The 25,077-nt window shown below is 36.2% G+C and overlaps 2 protein-coding genes and 1 pseudogene across 3 annotated transcripts; 1 reads left to right on the top strand and 2 right to left on the bottom strand.

The window, feature by feature from the left end:
• Positions 1-10,691: 10,691 nt before the first annotated feature.
• On the top strand, positions 10,692-13,150 carry LOC18421558 (Tetratricopeptide repeat (TPR)-like superfamily protein). Its single transcript, XM_006826303.4, has one exon. The coding sequence runs from the start codon at positions 10,992-10,994 to the stop codon at positions 12,576-12,578; it is 1,587 nt and encodes a 528-aa protein (XP_006826366.2). The 5' UTR covers positions 10,692-10,991; the 3' UTR covers positions 12,579-13,150.
• A 69-nt stretch (positions 13,151-13,219) lies between these two features.
• Positions 13,220-24,066, bottom strand: LOC18421557 (indole-3-acetaldehyde oxidase). 2 transcript variants are annotated; one of them, XM_006826302.4, is made up of 10 exons: positions 23,577-24,066; positions 21,058-22,927; positions 19,214-19,473; positions 18,620-18,829; positions 18,121-18,339; positions 15,520-16,485; positions 14,400-14,495; positions 14,199-14,297; positions 13,777-13,966; positions 13,220-13,685 (listed from the first exon to the last, which is right to left on the bottom strand). In XM_006826302.4, exons 2-10 carry the CDS (start codon positions 21,728-21,730, stop codon positions 13,450-13,452), a joined length of 2,949 nt encoding a protein of 982 aa, XP_006826365.2. In that variant the 5' UTR covers positions 21,731-22,927; positions 23,577-24,066; the 3' UTR covers positions 13,220-13,449. The 2 variants fall into 2 exon arrangements, with proteins under 2 accessions (XP_006826365.2, XP_088718113.1); XM_088861987.1 differs by lacking the exons at positions 19,214-19,473; positions 21,058-22,927; positions 23,577-24,066 and having other exon boundaries at positions 18,121-18,346; positions 18,620-18,758.
• On the bottom strand, positions 21,975-23,210 carry LOC148783011 (indole-3-acetaldehyde oxidase pseudogene; annotated as a pseudogene).
• Positions 24,067-25,077: the final 1,011 nt, after the last annotated feature.

The following is a 25,077-nucleotide window of genomic DNA, read 5'->3' as shown; positions in this document are numbered from 1 at the left end:
TTAAGAAAAAACTCTGATGATGATGTATGTATATGTGTACAGAGATAGAGAGTCTAATACTAAAAATAAAAAATACTTATTTGATTTTCAAAAAGATAATGGTTTACTTTATCCAAAATAATAGTTTGATCTTTCCACCAAAAGTACTAGGTGGAAGTGAAAACAAAAACTTCAAGGCATTGCAGTTTGAAATGTAGAAAATAAGAGCAACAAAATTTACAAATATTACTAAAGTTCCATATTTTTATGTATAATCCAACTCATGAGAACTGCATTTTCTCTCTTCTTCTATTCTCCTTTATCACATAAAAAAATTGACTCCTATTTTAGTACAGTGGCAAGCACATGTAACAACACTCCTATTTTAGTAGAGTGGCAAGCACATGTAACAACCTCATTTGCCTCATATTTAAACTTCTAAGCCAGTTCTAATCGTTTGGAGATAAAATGAGCAAAATATCCTTTATTATTGTTCTTATATCCTGACTTAGCGGTTACCAAATGCCTAAATTCAGCAAATTTAGATTTGAAAATATTATTTTCTGGAGATTTTCTTTTTTTACTTTTGAAATTTTGGATAGAGGGAAAACATAGTAGTGAAGGATATAGTAGAATTTGGGTAATTTTCTATGGTAATTAAGGTAAAACATCCTCTCTCTTTTTAAAAAACAATCCTAACTTAGCCGTTACCAAATGCCTTAATTTAGCAAATTTGGGTTTGAAAATATTATTTTGTGGAGATTTTCTCTTTAACTTTTGAAATTTTGGCAGGAGAGAAAACATAGTAGTGAGGATTTAGGAGAGTTTGGGTAATTTTTTATGGGTAATTGAGGTAAATGTCTTTAGTTAATAGAGTTCCAAACATGGAGATAAGTAGGTACAATTTATAGATTTTTTATTTTTTTATTCTGTTTTGCAAAATTAAAAGTCCAATGCCATTTGAATACTTAGATAAGATACAATAATGCAAGGTTCACGAATACTCAAAATTTGACCATACTTTTGGCAGTCCAAATGAAAAATCAAACTTTTATATATTTTATTCATTTTGATTTTTCAAACTTTGATATTGGCATTATCTTAAAGCTTGCATAGCTGTTAATTTTTATATATTTTATTCATTTTAAATATTCAAAGTTTGATATTTGTATTATCTTAAAGCCTGACATAGCCGTTATCCAGTGGCTAAATTTAGGAATTTTAGGTTTTGAAGTAGGTACTTTTCGTGGATAACTTCCCTTTCATTCCAGACAGTTTAGAGTGGGATGCGGTTTGTATAGTGCGTAGGCTCTAAACAATCAAATTAGAGCCTGCCTTCAAATAGTATCGTGAAATATGGTTTCAATACTGAAAATCTTTTTGATAGTTTTAAAATATATTTTTATCTTTATTTATAAAGTTTAAAGCTTAAAAAATAATGTAGATCGAGAGATCTATGAAAACTTGAAAATCTTGAAATTTGACGGTAAAAATTGCGTTGCAAAATACACTATTTCCAATACTTGAAATCCATTTTTTTATCATGTTTATGCATCGTATATCGCGATGATGAATTTGAAGATATTTGAGCATCAAAACAATATCTTCTATTGAAATTTTTGATGTAGGTTCGAATTTGATTGTTTAGAGCTTCGGCTCTATATAAACTTTTCCATTTAGAGTGAAAGGAATAAGAAAAACTTTTCCCTTTAGAGTGAAAGGAATAAAAAAGAGTAATGATTTAGGAGTGTTTTGGAGAATTTTTCATGGGGTAACATAATTTTATGGATAACGTTTTGATAAGGCCTAGGCTTTATAAAAATACAATAAAGCCCCAGCTCAAGTCTTTGTCTCGAAAATGTTTTTGCCAATAGAAATCTCCGTGATGCTCTAAAATCAATTTCCAACACAGACAACAAAATTTGAAACTAAAAAAAATGGTACAGATCTTGTGGATCTTTGAACACCAATTTTTAGGGTGAAATGGAGGGTCTGGATAATTTGTTATAATATACACTATTTTGGAGCTTGAAATAGTATTCTTTTTTCAAAATCATAATATTCAAGCCAAGATGGTCAATGTAAAGGTTTTACTGTACTTGAATTGCAATTTTCAATGCATTTTAAAGTGAGGCTTTACCTATTTTGATAGGGCTGCAGCCCTATCAAACCATTTGTCTAATTTTATAGTTGCAATTGAGGACCATACGTGAAAATAATTACAAACATTATAGTAATTTTTTTTTGTTTGGAAAGGTCATCATGGGACCCAACTTTTAGAGCTCTAAAATCTCAATGGAAAAGGTTTAGAGCTCTAAAATCTCAATAGAAAAGGTTGTCGCGGCAACAAAAAAAATCTACAAGTGATGACCTTGATCTCGACAATTATGGATTTACAAAAAAAAATGAATTTCAAGCTCTAAACCGGTGCATTTTGTCGCCATTTTCAAGTGTTCATATATTTCCTAGTTTTGCACCATTTTTTTTATCTTCAAATTTTATAATTAGATATGACAACAGGTTTTTAACGCAATACAAGTTTTCGAAACTGCATCAGCCGTATTTTCACCCCAACGGCGCATTTTTTTCATTTGGATATGTAGATAAGAGATAATGGCGCAAGTTTCATGTATATCCAAATGTGACATCAGCTTTGCCAGTCCAAATGAAAATTCGGACTTATTCATAATTTATAGTTCGGGGGCTGTTCAAAAGTTTGAAATTGGTAAGCCCTGAAAGGAACCCGATATTTTAAAAAAATATATTATAAATTAAAAAATTAGCCTTCAATCATAGTGAATGGGCTCGGGTCCGGATTTGGCTTGATCCGACTAGTTATAAGCTGGACCTGGACCCGGGTCTGGTCAAAGTCAATTAAACCCGGACCCGACCCACTGATTATTTTATACAATATATATAGACTACGTATTTATATTATTATATCAGGTCGGGGTTTACATGACCCGACCCAGACCTGGCTCGGGTTGGTCAAAGTCAAACGGATTCACACCCAACCAGTTGAGTCCATGAGGGTTCAAACCTAGACTCAGTTAGTTCGGTCCGACCCAATTCCCACCCTATATGGAAGGGAGCTCCCTTGGTGCACGTGTTTCACCGAGGGCAATCTTGGGATCGTTGTTTGCACGGGGCTGCAATTTTGTTTTGGCTTAGTGTTCGGTGTCAAATAATTAAAATCCTTTACGCCTCTCTTTTGTTTCTCAAGGGATTTAATTTTGTTATCTATTATTTTATCTTTCCATTTTTGACCCTTTACTCGTTTTCAAAAAGCAGCACCGCTGTCAATGGCAAAGGCCATAAAAAAACATTGATGGTGTTGGTGCCCACATAGCCCCATTGCTCCTCATCACTCTTCTCTTTATTTTTATTTTTTATTTAATATCTAGATTTCTCTCTCTTACTTTTTTTTTTTTAATTACATCATTTGTTTCTCACTCTAGAAAACGGGTTGGGTTTGGGCTGGACCGACCCAGACTAGCTCCCTATACACTAACTGAGTCCTAGCCCAATTAGGCCCAGGTGGACTATCTTGGCCTAAGGCTTGCCCAACTTATTGCATCAAGGTGTCCAGAACCGACCAGCGTTTTTAAGACTGGGCCAGGGTGCCAAATTGCCAGTCCGAGCAGGGGATAAATACAAAAAAAAAAAAAAAAAAGAAATAGAAAAGCAAGAAAGATTAAAGGCTAGGGTCTATGCTTAGACCCTGGTTATTAAGCCGCGTAGCGTAGCTCTCGTGCTATGGCCCAAGCCCTAATTTTTTAGAACAGGTCCAATCGGGCCGGACCAATTGATCCATTGCGTAGCTCTTCTTCACTCCTCCCTTTACATCATATCATATCGTTGTCATGATCCAAGAGATGCTGTGTCTTGTTGACAGCGTTGATTGTCAGCGAGCCACGTTCGTTGCGTCCGATCGTGGGTGTCTTATTCTTGTGTCCACATTACTTCCTCTACCACTCTCTCTCAACTGTTTGTTACCCTCGACATTTTTTCTTATTCCTGTATGTGCATACTAATTTTGAGAAATTAGGGATATATATAATTACAAAATCTCCCGTAAAATGTAAATAATACATCTATGCCGTAATCCTCTATTTTTAATTTCCAAAATGTCTATTTTTTATTCCCAATTGCCCTAACTTGGGATTTTGAGAATTCGAAATTAGGAACCTCTTTCGCCTCACATCATTTTTTAGGCTTTGGCAACTTTGGTGGTAAAGATTTTGAAGTTTTCCATCGCACTAAAAAAAAAAAAACGATCATCTAGTTTTCCATCTCTTTTCAACACATGACACAGCAAAAAGCACAAGGCTTTGTCAACTTTGGTTGTTGAGATTACGACGTTTTCCATCACAAATAGAAAAAGAGAGATTATGAAGTTTTCGATCTTTTTTAACGCATGGCATGGCAGAGCCAAAAAAATAAAAATAAAAATTCAGTTTCAAAAAACCTAAAGCTTTTAATTTCCTAGAAAATGAAATTTAAAAGTCAATAGATATCTGAGGTTTTTAATTGACTAAATAAAACATAACTTTTAAAATTTTGAAGTTGTGCAAAATAAAAACTTGTAATGCGAAATGTAAGCAACTCCAAAAACATCCCTCATTGCTCCTTCTGAAAATGTAGGTTTCCTTTATATCACCATCACATGCGATACCATGGTCGAATCCGGGTGGGTTCGCCTGTTTGAAAACCCGAAACATTTCCAAAACTGGGCGTGGTTTGCCTAGTGGTTTTCCCCCTCCTACTTGAACAAATGAAAATTGGGGGTGGTTTTGTCTAGTGGTTTCCCCCCCCCCCCCCCCCCCTTCCTATTTGAACAAATGAAAATGGTTTCCCCCCCCCCCCCCCCCCCTTCCTATTTGAACAAATGAAAATGAAAACTGGGGATGGTTTGTCTAGTGGTTCCCCCCCCCCTCCTATTTGAACAAATAAAAACACCTTCTACTTCTCTTTCTCAAAGAGAGGGGAGGGATTGAAGGCCTTGGTTACTCAAAGAACTTACTTAAAAGAGAGGGAGAAGACTTTGGTTACTCAAAGAAAAGGGATTGATTGAAGGGGTTAGCTTTGGACTTTGGTTACTCAAATGGGATTGAAGGGGTTAACTTTGGACTTTGGTTACTCAAAGAAAAGGGATTGAAGGGGTTAACTTTGGTCTTACTCCAAGAGAGGGACTGAAGGGGTTATGGTCTCAAAGAAGAGGGATTGAAGGGGTTATGGTCTAAAAGAAGAGGGATTGAAGGGGTTATGGTCTCAAAGAAGAGGGATTGAAGGGGTTAACTTTTGGTCTTACTCAAAGAGAGGGATTCATTGAAGGGGTTATAGTCTCAAAGAAGAGGGATTGAAGGGGTAACTTTTGGTCTTACTCGAAGAGAGGGATTGATTGAAGGGGTTATGGTCTTTAAGAAGAGGGATTGAATGATGCAATAGCTCATCATCATTTAGTTATTGCATTATCAATGGCTGACCGATATTGCTCATCATCATTTTGCAATTGCATTTGTTTTTCTCGTTGCTGATCATATGTATAGAACTAACTTCGGGATCAGTCATAGTATAAAAGATCTTTCAAAAGCACATACTCCTCCGGGGGGTCGATTGGGATGGGCACATAAAGGTCTTTATGACACAATCAATAATTCTATTCATTTTCAATTAGATCTTGCTCTAGCCTCTTTGGGAGTTATTACTTCCTTGGTAGCTCAACACATGTATTATTTACCTCCTTATGCATTCATAACACAAGACTTTACTACTCAAGCTGCGTTATATACTCATCACCAATACATCACAGGCTTCATCATGACAGAGGCCTTTGATCATGGAGGTATATTCTTCATTAGAGATTACAATTTAGAACAGAACGAGGATAATGTATTGGCAAGAATGTTAGACCACAAAGAAGCTATAAAATCTCATTTAAGTTGGGCCAGCTTGTTCTTGGATTTCCATACTTTGGGACTCGACATCATGCTTGCTTTTGGTACTCTAGAAAAACAAATCTTGATCGAACCTATATTTGCCCAATGGATACAATCCGCGCATGGTAAGACTTCATATGGATTTGATGTACTCTTATTTTCTACGAACAGCCCAACATTCAATGCTGGTCGAAGCTTATGGTTACCTGGTTGGTTGAATGATATTAATGAGAATGGTAATTCACTATTCCTAACAATAGATCCTGGAGACTTCTTGGTTCATCATGCTATTGCTCTAGGTTTGCATACAACTACATTGATCTTAGTAAAATGTGCTTTAGATACACGTGGTTTCAAGTTCATGCCAGATAAGAAAGATTTTAGTTATAGTTTCCATTGCGATGGTCCAGGACAAGGTGGTACTTGTGATATTTCGGCTTGGGATGCATTTTATTTGGCAGTTTTTTGGATGTTAAATACCATGGGTTACTTTTTATTGGTATTGGAAGGATATCACTTTATGGCAGGGTATTCCTTCACAGTTTAATGAATCTTCTACTTATTTGATGGGATGGTTAAGAGATTATCTATGGTTAAACTCTTCACAACTTATCAATGGATATAACCCTTTAGGTATAAATAGTTTATTTGTCTGGGCATGGATGTTCTTATTTGGTCATCTGGTTTGGGCTACTGGATTCATGTTTTTAATTTCCTGGTGAGGATATTGGCAGGAATTGAATGAAACTCTAGCATGGGCTCATGAATGCACACCTTTGGCTAATTTGATTCGATGGAGGGATAAACTTGTGGGCCTTTCCATTGTTCAAGCAAGACTAGTTGGCTTAGCCCACGTTTTTGGAGGTTCTATATTTACTTATAATTAGTTGGAATGATATTAACTCCCATTTATTTATTATAAGAGTTGGGAATTCCTCCAGTCAACATTTGTAGAAATGACAAAATTGATCATTTGCTCCGATGCAAACTACTCTATTCTTTTGCTTTTGATGATGTTTTTGAAGAATCAGATCTGTTGATTGATTCATAGTCTCTGTGTGTGGACTCTTCCAAAGCAAGAAAACATCAATAATCAATGGATTTTAGGTATGACACAATATGAATTTATTCAAAAACTTGGAAATCATTAAATCATTCATATACTAGAATTTTACTTTCTATTTAGAAATTTATTGAATAGGTTCTATTTGATAAATTCAATAAGTTACTCCCCCCTTTGTCTATTTGAGACTTATTTTCTTATGAATCCAATGAGGTTCATAAGAAAACTGAAATTAACAACACTTCTAATCGCAGGTACAAGATACTGCTTCGTCCGAAAAAACAAATGCAATGGCTAAACGATGATGAGCAATATCGGTCGATACGCACAACACCCAGTATCCATCGTTTACGGCTGGGACTACTAGGGTATCTAATCCCATTCGCTCCCCTAGCTTTCATCTCTCAGTGTTAGTGTTGGCCCAGCAGAATGTTTTCGCCGTTGGTGTTCTTTCCGATCTCTACATATTTCACCGCTCCACCAGAAATTCTCTCTGCCCCTACCATACTCTAGCTTGGTAGTTTCCACCGCCTGTCCAGGGTTGAGCCATAGGATTTGACGTCGGACTTGAAAAGCCACCTACATACTCTTTACGCCCAATCATTCTGGATAACATTTGCATCCGATGTCTTACCGGGACTGTTGACATAGAGTTTGCTGATGCTTATTCCTCGAATATCGTCATTTCTTCTTCTCCGAGAAAATATGTTCATGACCCTTGGGCCTTCTACCTTCACGCGGCATTGCTCCGTCAGGCTTTTGCCCATATTAGTCCACAACTCATTAAAATTAAGAGAAATTCAATTCGGAATGTAAAGTAGGAATGTAAAGAAAAATAAAAACAAAATATGGTAACCTCTTATTTTTTTTTCTTGTCAGTAAGATTAAGAAATATTTTGACTTATTGTTTCACACGTCATGGATTTACTTGGACCAATACATGATATTCTTTTGGTATCTTTGGGCTAATGTATAATATTAGGAAGTTTAGGAGTAGTATTACTTACCAATTCTATTTATTCTGCCTTTTCATCGGGATTGGTTCTTGTTTGTATATCCTTATTCCATATTCTATCAAACTCCTTTTTGTAGGGATCAACCACATTTTTTACCTTGAATTGGTCAAAATACGTGGAATTTGTTACTTTTCGTGGAGAATTAGATCTAGTAACAGGGGGTCTATGGCTGATCGATACTACACACCATCATTTGGCTATTGCAATTATTTTCTTGATAGCTGGTCACATGTATAGGACCAACTGGGGAATTGGTCATGGCCTAAACGAGATTTTAGAGGCTCATAAAGGTCCATTTACAGGCGAGGGTCATAAAGGTCTCTATGAGATCTTAACAACGTCATGGCATACTCAATTAGCTTTTAAGCTAGCTATGTTAGGCTCTTTAACCATTGTTGTAGCTCACCATATGTATTGTATGCCCCTCTATCCATATCTAGCTGTTGACTATGGTACACAACTCTCGTTGTTCATACATCACATGTGGATCGGTGGATTTCTCATAGTTGGCGCTGTTGCACATGCAGCTATTTTTATGGTAAGGGACTATGACCCAACTACTCGATACAACGACCTTTTAGATCGTGTCCTTAAGCGTCATGATGCAATCTATTAATTCTCTCCCAATTGGTTGGATCGAAGGTGCAATGATTTACTTCACAGGCGAGGTATCTAGTTCAAGTCTAGGATGGCCCAGCTGCGCCATGGAATAGAAAAAGCATCTAACTTGTTCATGCATGCTACATTTGGCCCGGGGGATATAGCTCAGTTGGTAGAGCTCTGCTCATGCAATTGGGTTGTTGCGATTGCGGGTTGGATATCTAATTGTCCAGGTGGTAATGACAATATCTTGTACCTGAGTGGCATGTTTCGGTCCTCTTCGCCATTACTTTGAAAAAAAGTAAGCTGCCGGTTCTCAAAAAAGAGGCATTGAAGGGGTTAACTTTGGTCTTACTCAAAGAGAGGGATTGAAGGGGTTAACTTTGGTCTTACTCAAAGAGAGGAATTGAAGAGGTTAACTTTGGTTACTCAAAGAAGAGGGATTGAAGAAGGGATTAACTTTGGTTAAAGAGAGGGATCGAAGACTTTGGTTACTCAAAGAGAGGGATTGAAGAGGTTAATTTGCTGCGGTACGCCCAAGTTGGAGTTCCAACACTAAGCCGATGGTTCTTCACACTCTCTGATCTCCCCAATTTTTTTTATGCCAAAAATAAATTATTTATAACACTAAGCCGGTGGTTCTTCACTCTCTTTGATCTCCCAAAATTTTTTCAGGCCAAAAATAAATTATTTATTTTCTTTAAAGAACAGAAAATAAAATATATTTTTTTTCCTTTTTTTTCTTAGAAAAAAGATTTGTCTTCGAGGACAAACACAAAATTGTTTTCAAGGGCAAAATATTTTTATTTTCAAGTGAGAAATTATTATTTTTATCAATTTTTTCTCTTAAAAAATATTTTATCTTCAAAGGCAAACAAAAAAATAAAATAAAATTGCCTTCTAAGGCAAAATGTTTTTATCTTCGAGGGAAAAATATTAAATATTTTTATCTTCAAGCACCAAAAACTTAAGAAAATTTATCTTCAAGGGCTAAAAAAAAAAAGGGTGCGGTTTGTATAGAGCCGAGGCTCTAAACAATTAAAGTGTAGTGTACCTTCAAATAGTTTCAAGAAATGTGATTTCAGTACTGGAAATCTTTGTCATAACTTTCAAATATATTTTCACTTTTAATTATAAAATTTAAAGCTTAAAAAATGGTGTAGATAGAGTAAATCTATGAAATATTGAAAATTGACATTCCAAAAATACTTTATAAGATATATTATTTCCAAAACTTGAAATCCGTTTTTTTTCTTATGTCCATGCATCTTGATTTTGACAAGATCTATTTGAGGATATTGAGGCATCAAAACAACATATTCTAGTTTAGTATAAGGTGGGAGACCTTATATTAAAAAACAATTTACGATGATATTTTAAAGTTTCGTTTTATTATCTTGAGGGGAGTAAGACCCAATGTAGGAAAAATCGAACGGCTCAAATTGTAACCGGTCGGTTAGATTGGAACCGACGAATAGTCGATTATAGTTTCGGCCGGTTTTGGTGAACTGGTTGGGTATTTTGTTTTTTTAAAAAATATATAAAATCCCAAAAATAAGATATTTTATTTATAATATATTTTTTAATGTTTTTCATCATTTTGGAAAATATTGAAAATTTTTTGGCCATTAATACTTATTTTTATATTTTCCCATCTTTTTTAAAAAAAACATCAAAAGTACCGCTGGGCACAAATTTATTTTTTTCCATTAATTTTCAACTTTATTTGGATGTGCTTTGTTTAATCATGTTTTAATATAATTTTTATATTTTATTAGATTTTTTTTAAACATATTTTTGACCATCCAAAGCTTGCTTGATTAAGCCGGTTGAAGCTGCCGATTTACCAATTAGGCCGGTTGAACCGCTTTCGACCGGTTTCATTAAATTAATTTTATCCTGTCCATATGTAAAAAGCTTACATTCACAATTTTTGTCATCTTTTCAACTTGTTTACAGCCTTGGCCAAACTGTTACCGGTCCGATCCAACAGATTCACGTGGATGAAGAGGAACCGGTTACGAGCGGGTTCGATCAACCGGGCGGGTTTTCGTGTTTAAAATTTCAGGCATTCGCGCCACTTGCCTCACTGGTCGATTTTCTCTCTCCTCTCACAATAATTTGAGCAACGAAAATCTCTCTCTAGAGCTCAATAAATCGAGAAACAAACTCTCTCCCTCTCTAAACCTTCATAAATCGAGAATCTCTCTCTCTCTCTCTAAACCTTCATAAATCCAGATACTCTCTCTCTCTCTCTAAACCTTCATAAATCCAGATACTCTCTCTCTCTCTCTCTCTCTCTCTCTGCTGCAAATCACTTACTCGGACACACATCTCTAACTTTTCTCTCTATAAATTCTTTGCAAACCATCACAAGCAAGGAAGAATGGTACCATGATCATCAGGCGATGGTGGTCCCTGCACAGGCAACCATGGCTTCCTTTTTCACACTCATCATCGACATTTACCACCATTTCCACCGCAGAGAGCAGCTCGGTTGAAGACGCAGAGAAATACTGGTTAGAGTTGATGAACCATTGCTTCAAACCCAACTTCGAGAGATCCCTCTGCAAAATTAGGGCAAAACTCGCTCCCTCTTGTGTTGTAGCTGTCCTAAAAAAATGTTCCTCTTCTTCGTTACCAGAGAGCCATGGAAGAGCTCTAGGGTTGAGGTTCTTTGTATGGGCAGGCCAGCAAAAGGGTTACAGGCACCCGCCCTCCATTTACAAGAACGCCTGTAAGCTCCTCGCCATTGCTGAGAAACCAGAGATTTTGGCCAAGACCCTCGATGATTACAAGAAAGAAGAGGGCGTTCTGGTCACTGCTCGTTCCTTTTGGGTTCTTCTCGCTCTGTGCAAAGAGGCTGAATTGCTTGAACCAGCTATTGGTCTTCTTAGAAGAATGGAGGATTTCCATTGCAGGCCTGATATTGCTTCCTACAACATCGTTCTCCATCTTTTACTGAGAGGAGAGAGAGAGAAAGGAGGAGAGAGAAAGTTTGGAGGGGAGAGCGAGGTTGGAATTGAGAGAGAAGTGGGTAGAGAGAGAAAACTTGGAGGGGTGAGAGAGACCTTTAATTGCAAAGTTGAGGAGGCCAAGGCCATGGTTAGAGAGATGTTAGAGCTTGGTCTCATTCCTGATGCGATCACGTATACCATTCTGATAAAGGGGTTTTGCAAATCGAATAGGTTCGAAGAAGCTCGACAGCTTCTTGTTGATATGCAGGGCCGTGGTTGCCCCTCAACTGTTTGTATCTATTCAACCATTATAGATGGCTTTTGTAAAGCTGGTAAAATTGAATTGGCAATGGAGATTTTCAGAGAGATGGAAGAGAGAGAAAATGGGTGCACCCCAAATGTGGTAACTTACACCTCTCTCATCCAAAGCTTTTGTGAAAATGGAAGAACTCAAGAAGCTCTTTCTCTCCTCAACACAATGGTGGACAATGGGTGCATGCCAAATCGAGTAACACTGAGCACCATTGTTGCAGGCCTGTGTAAAAAAGGGCGCATGGATGAAGCCTATAAAGCTTTTGATGGATTGGTTCAAAGGGGTTGTTTCTTAGGAAGAGAAAAGTGGTTTTACAGTTCCCTCTTTCTCTCTCTGCTGAGAACAAAAAACACAGTCGATGCTGAGAAACTGATGAAGAAAATGTTGGGTGGTGTGATTGTGCTTGATGAATTGGCTTGCAGCTCTTGGATTAGGTGGCTTTGTGACGAGAAGAGCTACTTGGAGGGTTTAGTTTGGTGTCTTGAATTGGAAAAACAGTCTTGCTCATTAGATTCAGATATTTTTTCTTTACTCCTTGTTGGCCTATGTGAACAGAGCCATTTCAAAGAAGCAGGTAACTTGGTTAGAGTGATGGTGGGCAAGAGATTTATACCTAGAGATCTCCATGTTGATCTTGTTGTTAAAGGATTGAAGGAGAAAGGTGATGAAAGTGGGCTCATTGAGGATCTCATGAACCTGAAAACTAATTAGGCCTTTGAAAGTATATGGCCAGGTTAAAGGGATTTGCCATTAAGATTGAAAGTAACTATTAGGCATTTGAAAAGTAGAAAGTGTTTACAATGAGACCATTTATTTTTTATATAAGGGGGTCATAATTAGAGTTAAACCCTTAGATTTGAATTCGGGTGGTTGATGATGTGTCATTATTTAGGCACAACGTTCAAAATAAATTTCTCAAATGTTGCAACACTTTTATCTAGTGGATTTTACATTTAATGGCTAAAAAAAATTATGATTTCTTTGTACTAAAGATTAATGTTCTCATTATATACAATCACTTGAAAGTATATGAACAACGGTTAAAAGGGATTGGCTCTTAAAGCCTGAAAGTGCATTCAGTGTTGTATAGATCTAAGTTAATGGGGACTGCTACCACCCCATCTGGGATTTGCTCTTAAGCCTGAAAATGCATCGAGTGTGCTATATAGCCAAGTTTGCCACCACTCCATCAGTTAATTTAATTTCGCCAAGATGTTTTCTTCTATTTTTTTTCATAGACAAGAGACAAATTTTATTGAATGATAAGTATATTTTGTGAGTCATCAGAAAGAGTACTATGCTTATCTGTTCCATTGCAGCACTTTGTTCTATCAATGCTATATTCCCAAAAATGAAAAACCCAAATGTTTCTTTCTTTTCTTTTTCCATAAATATAACCATGCTAACTTAAGCTGTGGACCAAGGAATCCAATTCTCTTCGGATATTACAGACATCAAACACAGGGACATGATTGTCGCATGTTAAAGATGAATAAATTAATACATTAATCTGTTCTACAAGTATTTTACATATATATATATATATATATATATAGAGAGAGAGAGAGAGAGAGAGAGCTTCTCAATGGTGATGGACCAGACTCTGTAAATATCTCTCAACATTCTCCAGCCCACACAGCCTCTTCACCAGATCCATGGTCGCAGGAGTGTCCATTCTAAAGATGGCTGAACAGTCTTCTCCAATTTGTTCATTTGAGCTAGTTTTATAAGACTGAAGCTCTTTCCTAGCCTCTTTAATGGCGCCTCTCATAGCACAATGAACTGAAACAGCCAGAAGCAATGGAGGCTCTCCTGATGCTGAACCAAAAAAAAAGAAAAAGCAACAAAACAACCATAATGTATGATTGCAAACCCCATTACTGAATAGTTGTGAAAGAATAGTATTTACCTTTAGATGAGAGAACTCGTTTCTTGTGATGGCCGCTGCTAAAGAACTCGACATTGAATTGCTTGGGTATGGTGTCAATATTTGGTATCTTATATGTCCATGTCCCATCTGATACCACCATCCCTTCAGAGTTCACAACATGCTCTTCAAGCGTGAAGAATCCGATTCCTTGAACAAACGCTCCCTCAATCTATGTGAAAAATCCATGGAGTGTAAGTTCATGAACATGGAAAACACACACACAAAATGTACGTGTTTGTGTGCATGTGTTAGAGATGTTTAAAAGTTTCATCCCGATATCGATAAGGGTAGCAACAAAATTATACAGAAACATGGATCTATGCATGTAAAAACATTAAAGTAAATTATGTAAGTAATGGGATGTGGGCTTATAAATTCATTTATAGATTATCTAGCACAACCTGTCCAAGATCCACAGCAGGGTTCAGGCTTCTTCCACAGTCATAAGTGATATCTGTTCTTAAAATTGTTGTAGCTCCAGTCAGAAGGTCTATCTCCACCTATTATGATATAACAATAATTCATTAATTACTTCTGATGCAAACGATTTGATATCGTATGCCTGTACAAAAATGAGACTAAGACAAGCATGTATGAATCACCTCACTTGCAGCTGCACCAAAATTCAGGTAACTACTTGAACTCATATCAGGGGTCCAATATGCATTTGCTGACAAGTTCACTGCCTGCATATGTGCCTACAAGATGGAAAGATGGAGTCAGTGTTTTAAAGTTAAGGACTCGGGTCGAGACTCCTAGGATCTGTAGCCCGAGTCTATGCCAAGTTCGGAAAGAATTGCGGAATTTGTCAAAATCACCCAAGAGATCAATTACTTAATATCTCATCCATTTTTTCAAATTTATTTTCAAAGTGGTCGGTATTTAATTTAAGAAATTCTATCACAAAACATGAATAATGAGTTAGAATTTCTAGGGGGGGCACTTTCCAATCTTGCCTCTCCTTCCGAAGTTAATTTGGAAGTCAGCACGCACTTTATGTTTTTATAGTTTGAAAAAATTTGTATGCTCCTGCAGGAACATAATGTACATTTGCTACCTTGTGTAAAACCATTGTTAGGAATATTTTTAGAATTTCAAAATTGGGGATGTTTCACATTCAACCTAAAGACCAACCTAAAAGAGAAAAAACTCCAACACGCACTTTGGAACTTCATGGAAAAATGGATTCGGGTGATTATGAGAAAGTTTCTCCCAAAACTTGAGTGCTTTTTGATAAATTCTTAAAAAGAAACTATTCTTTGAATACTTAAACACCTAGATAGAGATGGTCTTTGTGCAATATCAGGCCATGATTTAAGTGGTTTCCTTAGAAACCACTTAACTTTGAAGGAGGAGCAAAATCGAAAAGTGCTTAAAATTCCAAGTCATGATTAGTGTTCTTTGATGGAACTTTTGAAATTAAATTAAAATAATGAGTGAAATGTTAAATAGTTCATCTCTTGGGTGCTTTTTGATAAATTTTCCAAATATAATTAACGATAAAACCATGGGAACCAACGAGACTCGGCTGATTCCCAACATTTTTCTTCTGAAAACTGGATGAAGTCATTATGCTTAACCATTATTGATCATAGCAGTGTAAGCTAATTGTCCTTCTATGTCAATGAGATGCCTATTAAACTGCCATGACTCGCACAAATCCAAGACACTAGAGAGAGAGAGAGGGGGGGGGGGGAGGGAGAGCTTGCTGTGCGTACGTACTTGACGAACCAGAGCATCCCATGAAACTAGCTGCATTTTGCCTAGTAAATTTGCCTTGATGGGAGCAAGCCTTTCGACCAAGATATTGCAAGCAAGCCCCACAGCAGCACAGCTCGATTCAGATGTGGTGCTTCCAGCTGTGTACCCTCCTTGCACCAAACTTATTGTATCGGATTGAACAACTCGAATCTTCTCCAAAATCTCTTCATTTCCTTTTTTCCATAACTGACCGAGAGTAAAAGCAGTCATTTGTGTCACTTTGGTCCAAAGCCCCTGGCCTATCTCGACTCCTCCCACCTCAACAACTATTGAACCGTCATTAAGAATGCTCACTCGTCCTGGTGTTGGCCTTGGAGACACTTCGTAAATAATGGGTAAGAGAGAGATTTCCCGTTTCTTCCATCTATTCATACTGTTAAATTGTTGGATAGTTTGGATTCTCTGGTTGAGACACGATGATGAAACCAATTTGTCCATAATTAGAGGTAAAGTATATGAAGCGGCATTCTCTACACTGTCTCCATAGAACAAATTGAGACTCGAGAAAGTGTGGAGATTCTTTTCACGAATGGAATTGGCATCCATAGAAAGAGATGATGCCACATGTTCAATGATGGTTTCGGCTATAAAAGAGCCCTGAGCATCTCCAGGTGCTCTCATGGCTGATTTGCTCGGGAAATTAGTTTTGCACACCTTGAAATCAAAAGAGAGAGAACCCCAATTGTACTTTTTCAATGCATTGACAATGGTCTTGGGCATGATCGGGCTTGTATCAGGTGATATTCCAGCATCTATCAATGCATCAAAATGGAGGGCAGTGATTTTCCCATCGGAATTGAAACCCACTGTGTACGTGACCTTTATTGGGTGCCTTCCCCCAGTCATTATCATATCAGTCTGGCGATCGAGGTACATACGAACTGGGCGTCGCAATTTGTGTGCTGCAAGTGCACATGCGACTGCAACCTAAAAGCCCACAGGAGTTTCAAAGAGTGCAGAGAAGCTCTCAAATACTTGTACAATTAAAGCTACTCTATCATAGCAGCCACCTAATAAACCATTCTTTTTGTTATCATTAAGTAATATGGAAGCAAAATCTCATCGCAATATCCTTTTAAAAGAAATTTGCAAAATAAATTAACTCAAGGATCATAAAATGAAAAGAATAAATATATATATATATATATATATATATATATATATATATACATATAGGAAATGCTGAGATTAGCTCACTAGCTTATATGAACATATATGTTCTTATGAGCCCAATAGTCCAGATTGAATTTGGGTTGATCTGACGGTCACAACCACATTTCGTATTTAAATTTTAATTGTTTTCCTCAAATAATTTGAAATTTTAGATATGTATTCTACAAAAATAGTAGAATCTAATAAAAATATAAAAATATAATTTGTAAGAAATAAATTAACCAAAATACCCTTGAAACATTTCGGGGGTATTTTGGTCAATTTAATTTTTACGAATTATTTCTAAAATATTTTTATTAGGTGTGCCTTGACGAGAAGAATGGAAGCCTAAAATTTCAAGTTATTTGGATAGGTAGAAAAAAAATTAAAATTCAAACACTAAATGAGATCGTGACCATCAGATTGGCTTAGATTCAATCTAGGCAGTTGGGCTCATATGAGCTAGTGGGCTACTCTCAGCATTTTTCATATATATATATATATATATATATATATATATATATATATATATATATAGGGAAAAAATCCTGTCAGCCCACGGGCTGATAGCTACAGTATCAACCAATGGCCTAGATTGAATCTGGACTGATCTGACGGTCACGACTTCATTTCGTGTTTGAATTTTCATTTTTTTTTGTACAAATCCAAATCACTTGAAATTTTGAGTTTTTATTCTTAAAAATAAAAGAATCTAATAAAAATATAAAAAAAATAATACGTAAAATATAAATTGACCAAAATACCCCTGAAATATTTTGGGGGTATTTTGGTCAATTTATATTTTACGAATTATTATTATTTTTTTATATTTTTATTAGGTGCGTTGATGAGAAGAATGAATACCTAAAATTTCAAGTGATTTGGATTTGTAGAAAATAAAATAAAAATTCAAATGTGAAATGAGATTGTAACCGTCAGATCAGCCCGGATTGAATCTGACCATTGGCTGATACTGTAGCAGTCAGCCCGTGGGCTGACAGAATCCACGTCCAAATATATATATGGAAGGAGTTCTATCCAATGAAGTGTATACCAGTCTTTTCAGATTGCTTTAAGGAAGATGATGTCTTGGGGTCATTTTATAATACTTGAAATTAGTTATTTTGAGAAAAGTTTATAAGCATTTTGATCTTTCATAAAGAAGTACGAACTCCACTCTATACTTAAGGCAACCGTCATAAGAAATATGAGCCTTATTAACATCCAAGCCCTCTACCAAACAAAGGAGATAATAGACATCAATAGAGAAGCATGCAATAAAGGACTATGCATTGCAAAAGAGTAAGGAATCACCCAAAAATGCAATGCCAAATATATTTATAGTGAAAGACTACAATAAAGATATGAATTCCATTAAATGGCTAATTGGATTTGGTGATGAATACTCACAGGGATGGATCTAAAGGCCTTTCCACCAAAGCCTCCACCCACCCTTCTCGTAATAACGCGGACATTGTGTTCCGGAACACCTAGGCATTTCGCGACAACAACCTGGGTTGTCTCTGGGACTTGAGTTGAAGAGTAAACGGTAATGCAGTTATCCTCATCTGGTATAGCAAGTGCTGTTTGTGTTTCCATATAAAAATAGTACTGAGATCCAATTTCTACCTGCAAACTACTACCGTGCATCAGTCAGCCGTTGGCAACACCTCTCTCTTTCTCTCTCTCTTTCTCTCTAAACAACTCTTAACAAGTCAGGCATTGGCATTGCATCTCTCTCGAGATAAGAAACATGACTCAATGGCAGTGAATCTCTCCCTCTCTCTTTCTCTCTCTTCACACACACAACTATTGCCACATGTTGGTTAGCAATTCGTATTGCATCTCTCTAAACAACTACTATGAAACAGTCGGTCACTAGCAATCTCACCCCTCTCTCATCTTGTACCTTGGAAGAAAGGATCTTGTGGTCTGCTTCAGCTAGTGCTTTTGAGAAATCACCCACTTGCTTTGGGCAAAAGAACTCTGGGACCTCGAAAAAACTAGATTGAGCTACTGCTTCTTCTACGGATAAAATAGGTTGTCTCAGACCACTGGTATCATAGTACACCTTTACTTGATCGGCAGCTCTTTTAGCATGTTTTTGTGTTTCTGCTATCTAAACAAGTAGGCAAATTAACTAAATTTTTTGAAATCAGTATTCCATAGTCAGATAAGAACAGAATGAAGAGACAAATTTCTTGTTTAGGAAGATAGACAGAAGGTTATGCCCTTAAAATAGCAAGGAATATTAGTTAGATGATAATTAGAATACGAAAAATAATAAGAATCTACCATAACCATATAGGAAACACAGACTATATATATGTATATATAACAGCCTGTATTATAAGATGAAAGACAAATGTCCCACAGCTCAATTGACATAGTATTGGCTTTATCAAAAGGGGATAAAGAGGTCGAAATCCATGATACAATGAATGATAAACTAGTTCTTCCCAAAATAAAGGGATGAGAGGAAGTAAAGGGTTTCATAAATTACCAACACACCGATGGGTTGACCTGCATACTCTGTAAGATCATCGGCAAATAAGGTTTCTTTCCCAAATATCGACTCAGAGCCTATATTTTCTCCTCCTTTTGGTATGTCCTTAACTGAAACAAATGAAACTACTCCTGGAGATTCCATTAAGGAATCAAATTCAATATGTTTTACACTAGCGAAAGGCTTCTGGCTATAGACAAATGCTCCATAAAGGCAATCCTTTGGGGAAGGTATGTCATCAACATATATAGCTTCACCTGCATGTTTGGGACATACAAAATAATAAGATTTTCGACAAATAAGTTTTTAAGCATGAATAACATTGTATAAAAGTTTAGAGTCCCCATTGAGATAATTGGCCAAGATTAGAGATTCCCATTCCAACATGATACTTGCCATCACAGTTTTTCTACCTCTTACCACCACTATCGTATCTCAATATTACTATACTGCTGGGGTGTAAACAAGTGAGGCCAAACCTGACCTGGACCAGGCCATGGTAGACTTGGTTGGGTCTTGATCGATCAGATCCAACATGTTGGGACAAGTCCAAATGATATCATCATCATCTGAGCCTTATGACAACTATTTCGGTCCAAGTTGATATATATATATATATATATGAAAAAGTTTATATAAGGTTGCAACCTTACCTCTATAGCTATGGACGCACCTCAAAAATCTATCGGAAAATATAGTTTTAATGCTGAAAAACCCTTTGATTGATTATCTCAACATCGAGATGTATGACCATGAAAAATAAAAAGATTTTAAGTCTCAGAAATAGTGCATTTTACAACATATTATCTACACTATCCATTTTCAAGATCTTCATATGTTTATAAATCTACTTGATTTTATCCATTTTTAAAATCTAAAATTTTATAATTAGATATAAAAATAGATTTTGAAATAATCCTAAGAACATTTTACATCAAAATTATATACCATGATAAAATTTGAAGGTGTACCTTACCTCTATAGTTACGGATGCATCCGTATGCCAACTGCACCCATATATATATATATATATATATGCAAGTGTGTGTGTGTGCGTGGAAAAAGTTCATATAAGGTTTGCAACATTACTTGTAGAAGAAAGGTTGCAGTAGTCTACATGGTCATTTATTTTTGTACGGTGTAGATTTAACACTTTTTTAAAAGATATGTCAAAGCTACATCATCCAACTAAAATGAACCATGTAGATTACTGCACCCTTACTTCTACAAGTAACGTTACAAGCTTTTATATATATATATATATATATATATATATATATATATATATATATAGAGAGAGAGAGAGAGAGAGAGAGAGGGGTGGGGGTCTAGACCTGGACTCATGTCGACCCAAACAGGACATAACCTGCATCATCTAGACCCAGACCAGGGTAGGGTTGGGCCCACTTGTTTATCACCTACATACAGCCATCTCTATGTGCAATAGTAGACACTAGTAGCTTCTATTGGGAGTGCTTTGGTATAAAGAATAAATTCTTTAGAGCACTCCGACCATGTAAAATAACCCTCGCAATACTTTTCTGACACCAAAAGAACTTTTTAAAAAATGACAGATGTATAAAACTTCATCTTTTTTAACAGGCAAAAAACAATTAAGTACATCTATCATCCTGCAAGACACAATTTGCTCTACTTAAATAACAAAGATAGTCTAAACTACCAAATTCAACTATTAAGTACATACCTAACCAAAATGCCATTGTTACCTCAATTTTTCTGTACAATTCATAATATTACAGCAGAATTTAATACAGAAAATTGAAATAAATGGCCTTTTTGGAAAAGAAAATAAGGAAAAAAATTGAAGGGCAAAGAAGTACCTGAAGCCTGAATCTCAGTAGCAACCTTCTTTGTGGGGAGGCCAACTGGACCATAGTCCCCATGAACTTCAACCATTTGCATTGATCGAAAAAATGATGTTGGTTTCTTCGAAAGATAACTTTGAGCGGATTGACCATGAACACTTATGCTCCCTCCATTTGTAGTAGCCTCCTTATGACTATTGCAATTAGTTACACCATTATGGTGCTTAATATCAAAAGAATCACCCTTTACAGCATTAGTGTATCCATTTTGTGATTTGTTTTGAATTTTTGAACTTACAAATAAATCATGCTCCTCTAGTTTTAATCTTTGCTTGGGTTCTGCCAAACCCTTAACAAGGGGAGAAAGGAAATCAAAGAGAAACCCAACAGCTAAACTTGACCTGTAGCCAGATTTTCTGATGCCTTCTTTTGGAAAAATAAACATTTTAAGGATTTGAATAGCTTCAAGTAAAATTTCAGGGGTAAGGGACTTTCCTTCCAAAAACTCCTCAACCTTCTTTGCCCTCATAGCATGTCTAGTCCCATATGCACCAAAAGCCAACCTGAGACTACCCAAAACAAGGTCCCCGTTGGATTCATCCACTGAAACCTCAGCCATAAAAGCAGCATTAAGATAGGCCAAGGCACCTCCTAGTGGATATGGAGCAGCTCGATAAGTCTCGAACATCAATCTTTTCTCTCTTTCTGATCCATTTCTACCATTGGTTTTAGAGGGAGAGTGGAATTGATTCCAACTTGGTATTTGAATGCTAATGAGTAAAGTTTGTGAATCACATGGAGGCGTTTCAAGGAACTCCTCTAATGTTAGAGAGAGAGTTTCTCTAGGGGTCTGAATTGTGACTGATGAACCAGCACCAAGGAGAATAGTTGCTATATCTGAAGGAAACTCATCTCTTTGGGCTATAATTAAGTTACCCCCCAGTAGCTGTATTTCTAATAAATTTTGAAGCAACTATGTTCATATGATTTGCAATTTTCTCGAAAATCAAGCTTGATGCAGCCCCAAGTGAAACTTCCTCATCTAAAGCTTTAATGGCCTTAGAAATAGTCACACAAGCCCCAATTTCAATCCCTAAATCATCTCGTCTTATTACCAAAAGCTCAGGAATATGCCTAATATCGATAAACCTACAACAAGTCTCAGGTCTTTTATAGATACCTGAACTGGTATTTCCGGCAACTATTTTCACTTGAGCTCCATTCTCATTTGCTTCTGATGCCAATACATTGAGAAGCTCTCTCATACTCGATGGGGATGCCCAAGTCCTGTCTCGCAGTTCATCCATTCCATTCTTATCCACAAGATTCAAATTTCTCTCACTAAATTCATAAGTTAATTTGGTTTCAGGCTTGAGAAATTCAGGGAAGGTACAGACTTTGTGTTGATTATAAGGAGGTAACTTGTTCACATCCAAAGGCTCTCCCTTTTTGCTAAAGGAGTTGAAACCAAGATCCTCCATGTCTACATCTCTGCAAAAGCTCTTACAAGTGTCGATAATAGGTCTATAACCGGTGCACCTACACAAGTTTCCAGCTATAGCCCTCTCCGCCTCAGAAACAGTGAGTTTCGAAAACCCATTTGGAGGCTTGGATCCAGAGGTTTTATCCGCGTTAATGAGCGCTGAGAAGAGAGAGATAGACATTCCAGGAGTGCAAAAACCACATTGAGACGCATGGAAACCTGCAATTCTCTGATGAACAGAGTGATATCCATCTCTGCAATTTCCAAGTCCTTCACTTGTAGTGATTGAACAACCATCTAAACTACACAGAAGGGTCAAGCATGAATTCACTGTGAAATCCTCCACATCACCATTTACAGGGTTATACTTTGAAAGAAGCACAACACAAGCTCCACAACCTCCTGCAGTTGGAAAAAGCATTACAAATGTAACAGGGAAAACAAATTATTATTTCTCTCCGATTTCAAAATAACCCAAATGGATTTTATTGGCAATTTCAATACATATCAACTAATACTTACATTGGTTAAATCTCAATATTATAAAAAAGAACATACCTTCTCTGCAGACAAAAGAAAGCAAAACAGAAGGCCGTGTCTTCCCACTTATCAAAATAAATAACAAAATGTGTACATATATGATCTCTTTAGCTGTGGGGATTAATATAATTACACAAAATTTCATTTCCTAGATGACCCACATAGACAGAAACAATCTGAGCTCTTTGTACTGTTTTCTCTCTGTAAGAAAACGCTCAAATCCTCTCTCTAAAGAAAAGCTCATATCCAATATATAAATTATGAAAAGTATCTACTGACCCAGAAAAAGGAAACTAAAATTTACAGGAAAAAATTCACTTAAACATTTAATTTACCAGCTAAAAACTGGCAACCAAGATATGACAATCAGTAAAAAATAACTAAAAAAGAGCACATTAAACAGAGTTTCCATTTTCCAACGTTAACCAAGGCCTTAATCTATGATTATAAGAGAAAAAAAGTAAAAAGAAAAAAGAAAAAGAAAAAGAAAAAAAGAGAGCAGGGAAATTACCTTCTCCACACCCTAGTTTGGCTCCTTTGTAGGGTGTTTCGGTGCGAAGAAATTCTAACAAAGTGGTAGATGGGTGTATGTTAAAGACCTCTTTCTTCTCCCCATTCACTGCAAATACCAACCTCTGCTTCATACTCTCTCTCTCTATCAATCAATGTCTCTCTCCTCTCTCTCTCTGCAATTTTCAGAAGAGAAGCTTTGTAGGTTCCTTTTGTAGAGTCAAAGAGAGAGCATAGGAACACTTTCTCTCTCTACTTCCTCTCCCTCCTCTAGACTCGACAGTGAGTGAGCTCAGTGGTCAACTGAGGAATCTTACTTTTCCTTTCATAATGTCCTAAAGAATGTGGAGCCACCTGAAGCCCCCATCATGCACAACTTAGCCTCTCTCTCTATTATCATGCAAACCAAGGGTCGTTCTCTCTCTCTCTGTCTACTCTCTCATGCGAATCAAATGGAGCCTCTTCTTGTTGTCATGCAAACCCATTCCCTTTCCTGATGAAACCCAATGCATACTCTCACCCAGTGTTTAAAAAAACGCCGAGTCGAACCGGACTCGCCCGGTTCGACTCGGGAATCGCCGTGGACGGACTGAATCGGCGAAAAAAACGGGAATCGTCTGGTTCTAGAGAAAACCGGACGATTCTGTACAGTGAATTGTCGATTCATTGTACGGAATCGGCGAGTCCGTACAGTGAATCGGCGAGTCCGGTACGGAAATTTTTTTTACTTTTTTTGTTTTTTTTTTTTGTTTGTTTGTAATCCATGATAGATTTTTTTGTAATACTTGATCGATTTTTTTGTAATCCATGATCGAATTTTTTTTGTTTTTTTGTAATCCATGATCAAATTTTTTGTTTTTTTTTTTTTTTTGTAACCCATGATAGAATTTTTTGTAATTCATGATCGAATTTTTTGTAATCCATGATCGAAATGTTTGTTTATTTTTCTTGTAATCCATGATCGAATTATTATTATTATTTTTTTTTTTTGTAACCCATGATAGAATTTTTTGTAATCCATGATCGAATGTTTTGTAATACATGATCGAAATGTTTGGTTTTTTTTTGTAATCCATGATCGAAATGTTTGTTTTTTTTTTTGTAATCCATGATCGAAATTTTTTTTTTTTGCTTTTTTGGTAACCCATGATAGAGTTTTTTGTAATCCATGATTGAATTTTTTGTAATTCATGATCGAATTTTTTTTTCTTTTTTTGTAATCCACGATTGAATTTTTTGTTTTTTTTTTGTTTGTTTTTTTTTGTAATCCATGATCGAATTTTATGTAATCCATGATCGAATTTTTTGTAGTCTATGATTGAATTTTTTGAAAATTTGTGATTTTTTTTTTTAATCCATGATCGAATTTTTTTTTGTAATTCATGATAGAATTTTTTAAAAATTTGTGATTTTTTTTTTTAATCCATGATCTAATATTTTTTTTGTAATCCATGATAGAATTTTTTGAAAATTTGTGATTTTTTTTTTTTAATCCATGATCG

This window comes from Amborella trichopoda, chromosome 3, assembly GCF_054954075.1.
Source record: "Amborella trichopoda isolate Santa Cruz 75 chromosome 3, AtrichopodaSantaCruz75HAP2 v2.0, whole genome shotgun sequence".
NCBI classification, from domain to species: Eukaryota; Viridiplantae; Streptophyta; class Magnoliopsida; order Amborellales; family Amborellaceae; genus Amborella; species Amborella trichopoda.
This window is presented reverse-complemented; position numbering and strand designations above follow the sequence as displayed.

Bases quoted from the DNA above. Each gene is read 5' to 3' on its own strand.
- LOC18421558 (XM_006826303.4), top strand. From the start codon at position 10,992: ATGATCATCAGGCGATGGTGGTCCCTGCACAGGCAACCATGGCTTCCT.
- LOC18421557 (XM_006826302.4), bottom strand. From the start codon at position 21,730: ATGTTCGAGACTTATCGAGCTGCTCCATATCCACTAGGAGGTGCCTTG. The intron at 18,340-18,619 runs GTACAAGATGAG...AGTAGTTTGCAG, and splicing joins ACAAGATCCTTTCTTCCAAG to GTAGAAATTGGATCTCAGTA. The intron at 13,686-13,776 runs GTAAATACTATT...TTTTTGGTTCAG, and splicing joins ACGAGTTCTCTCATCTAAAG to CATCAGGAGAGCCTCCATTG.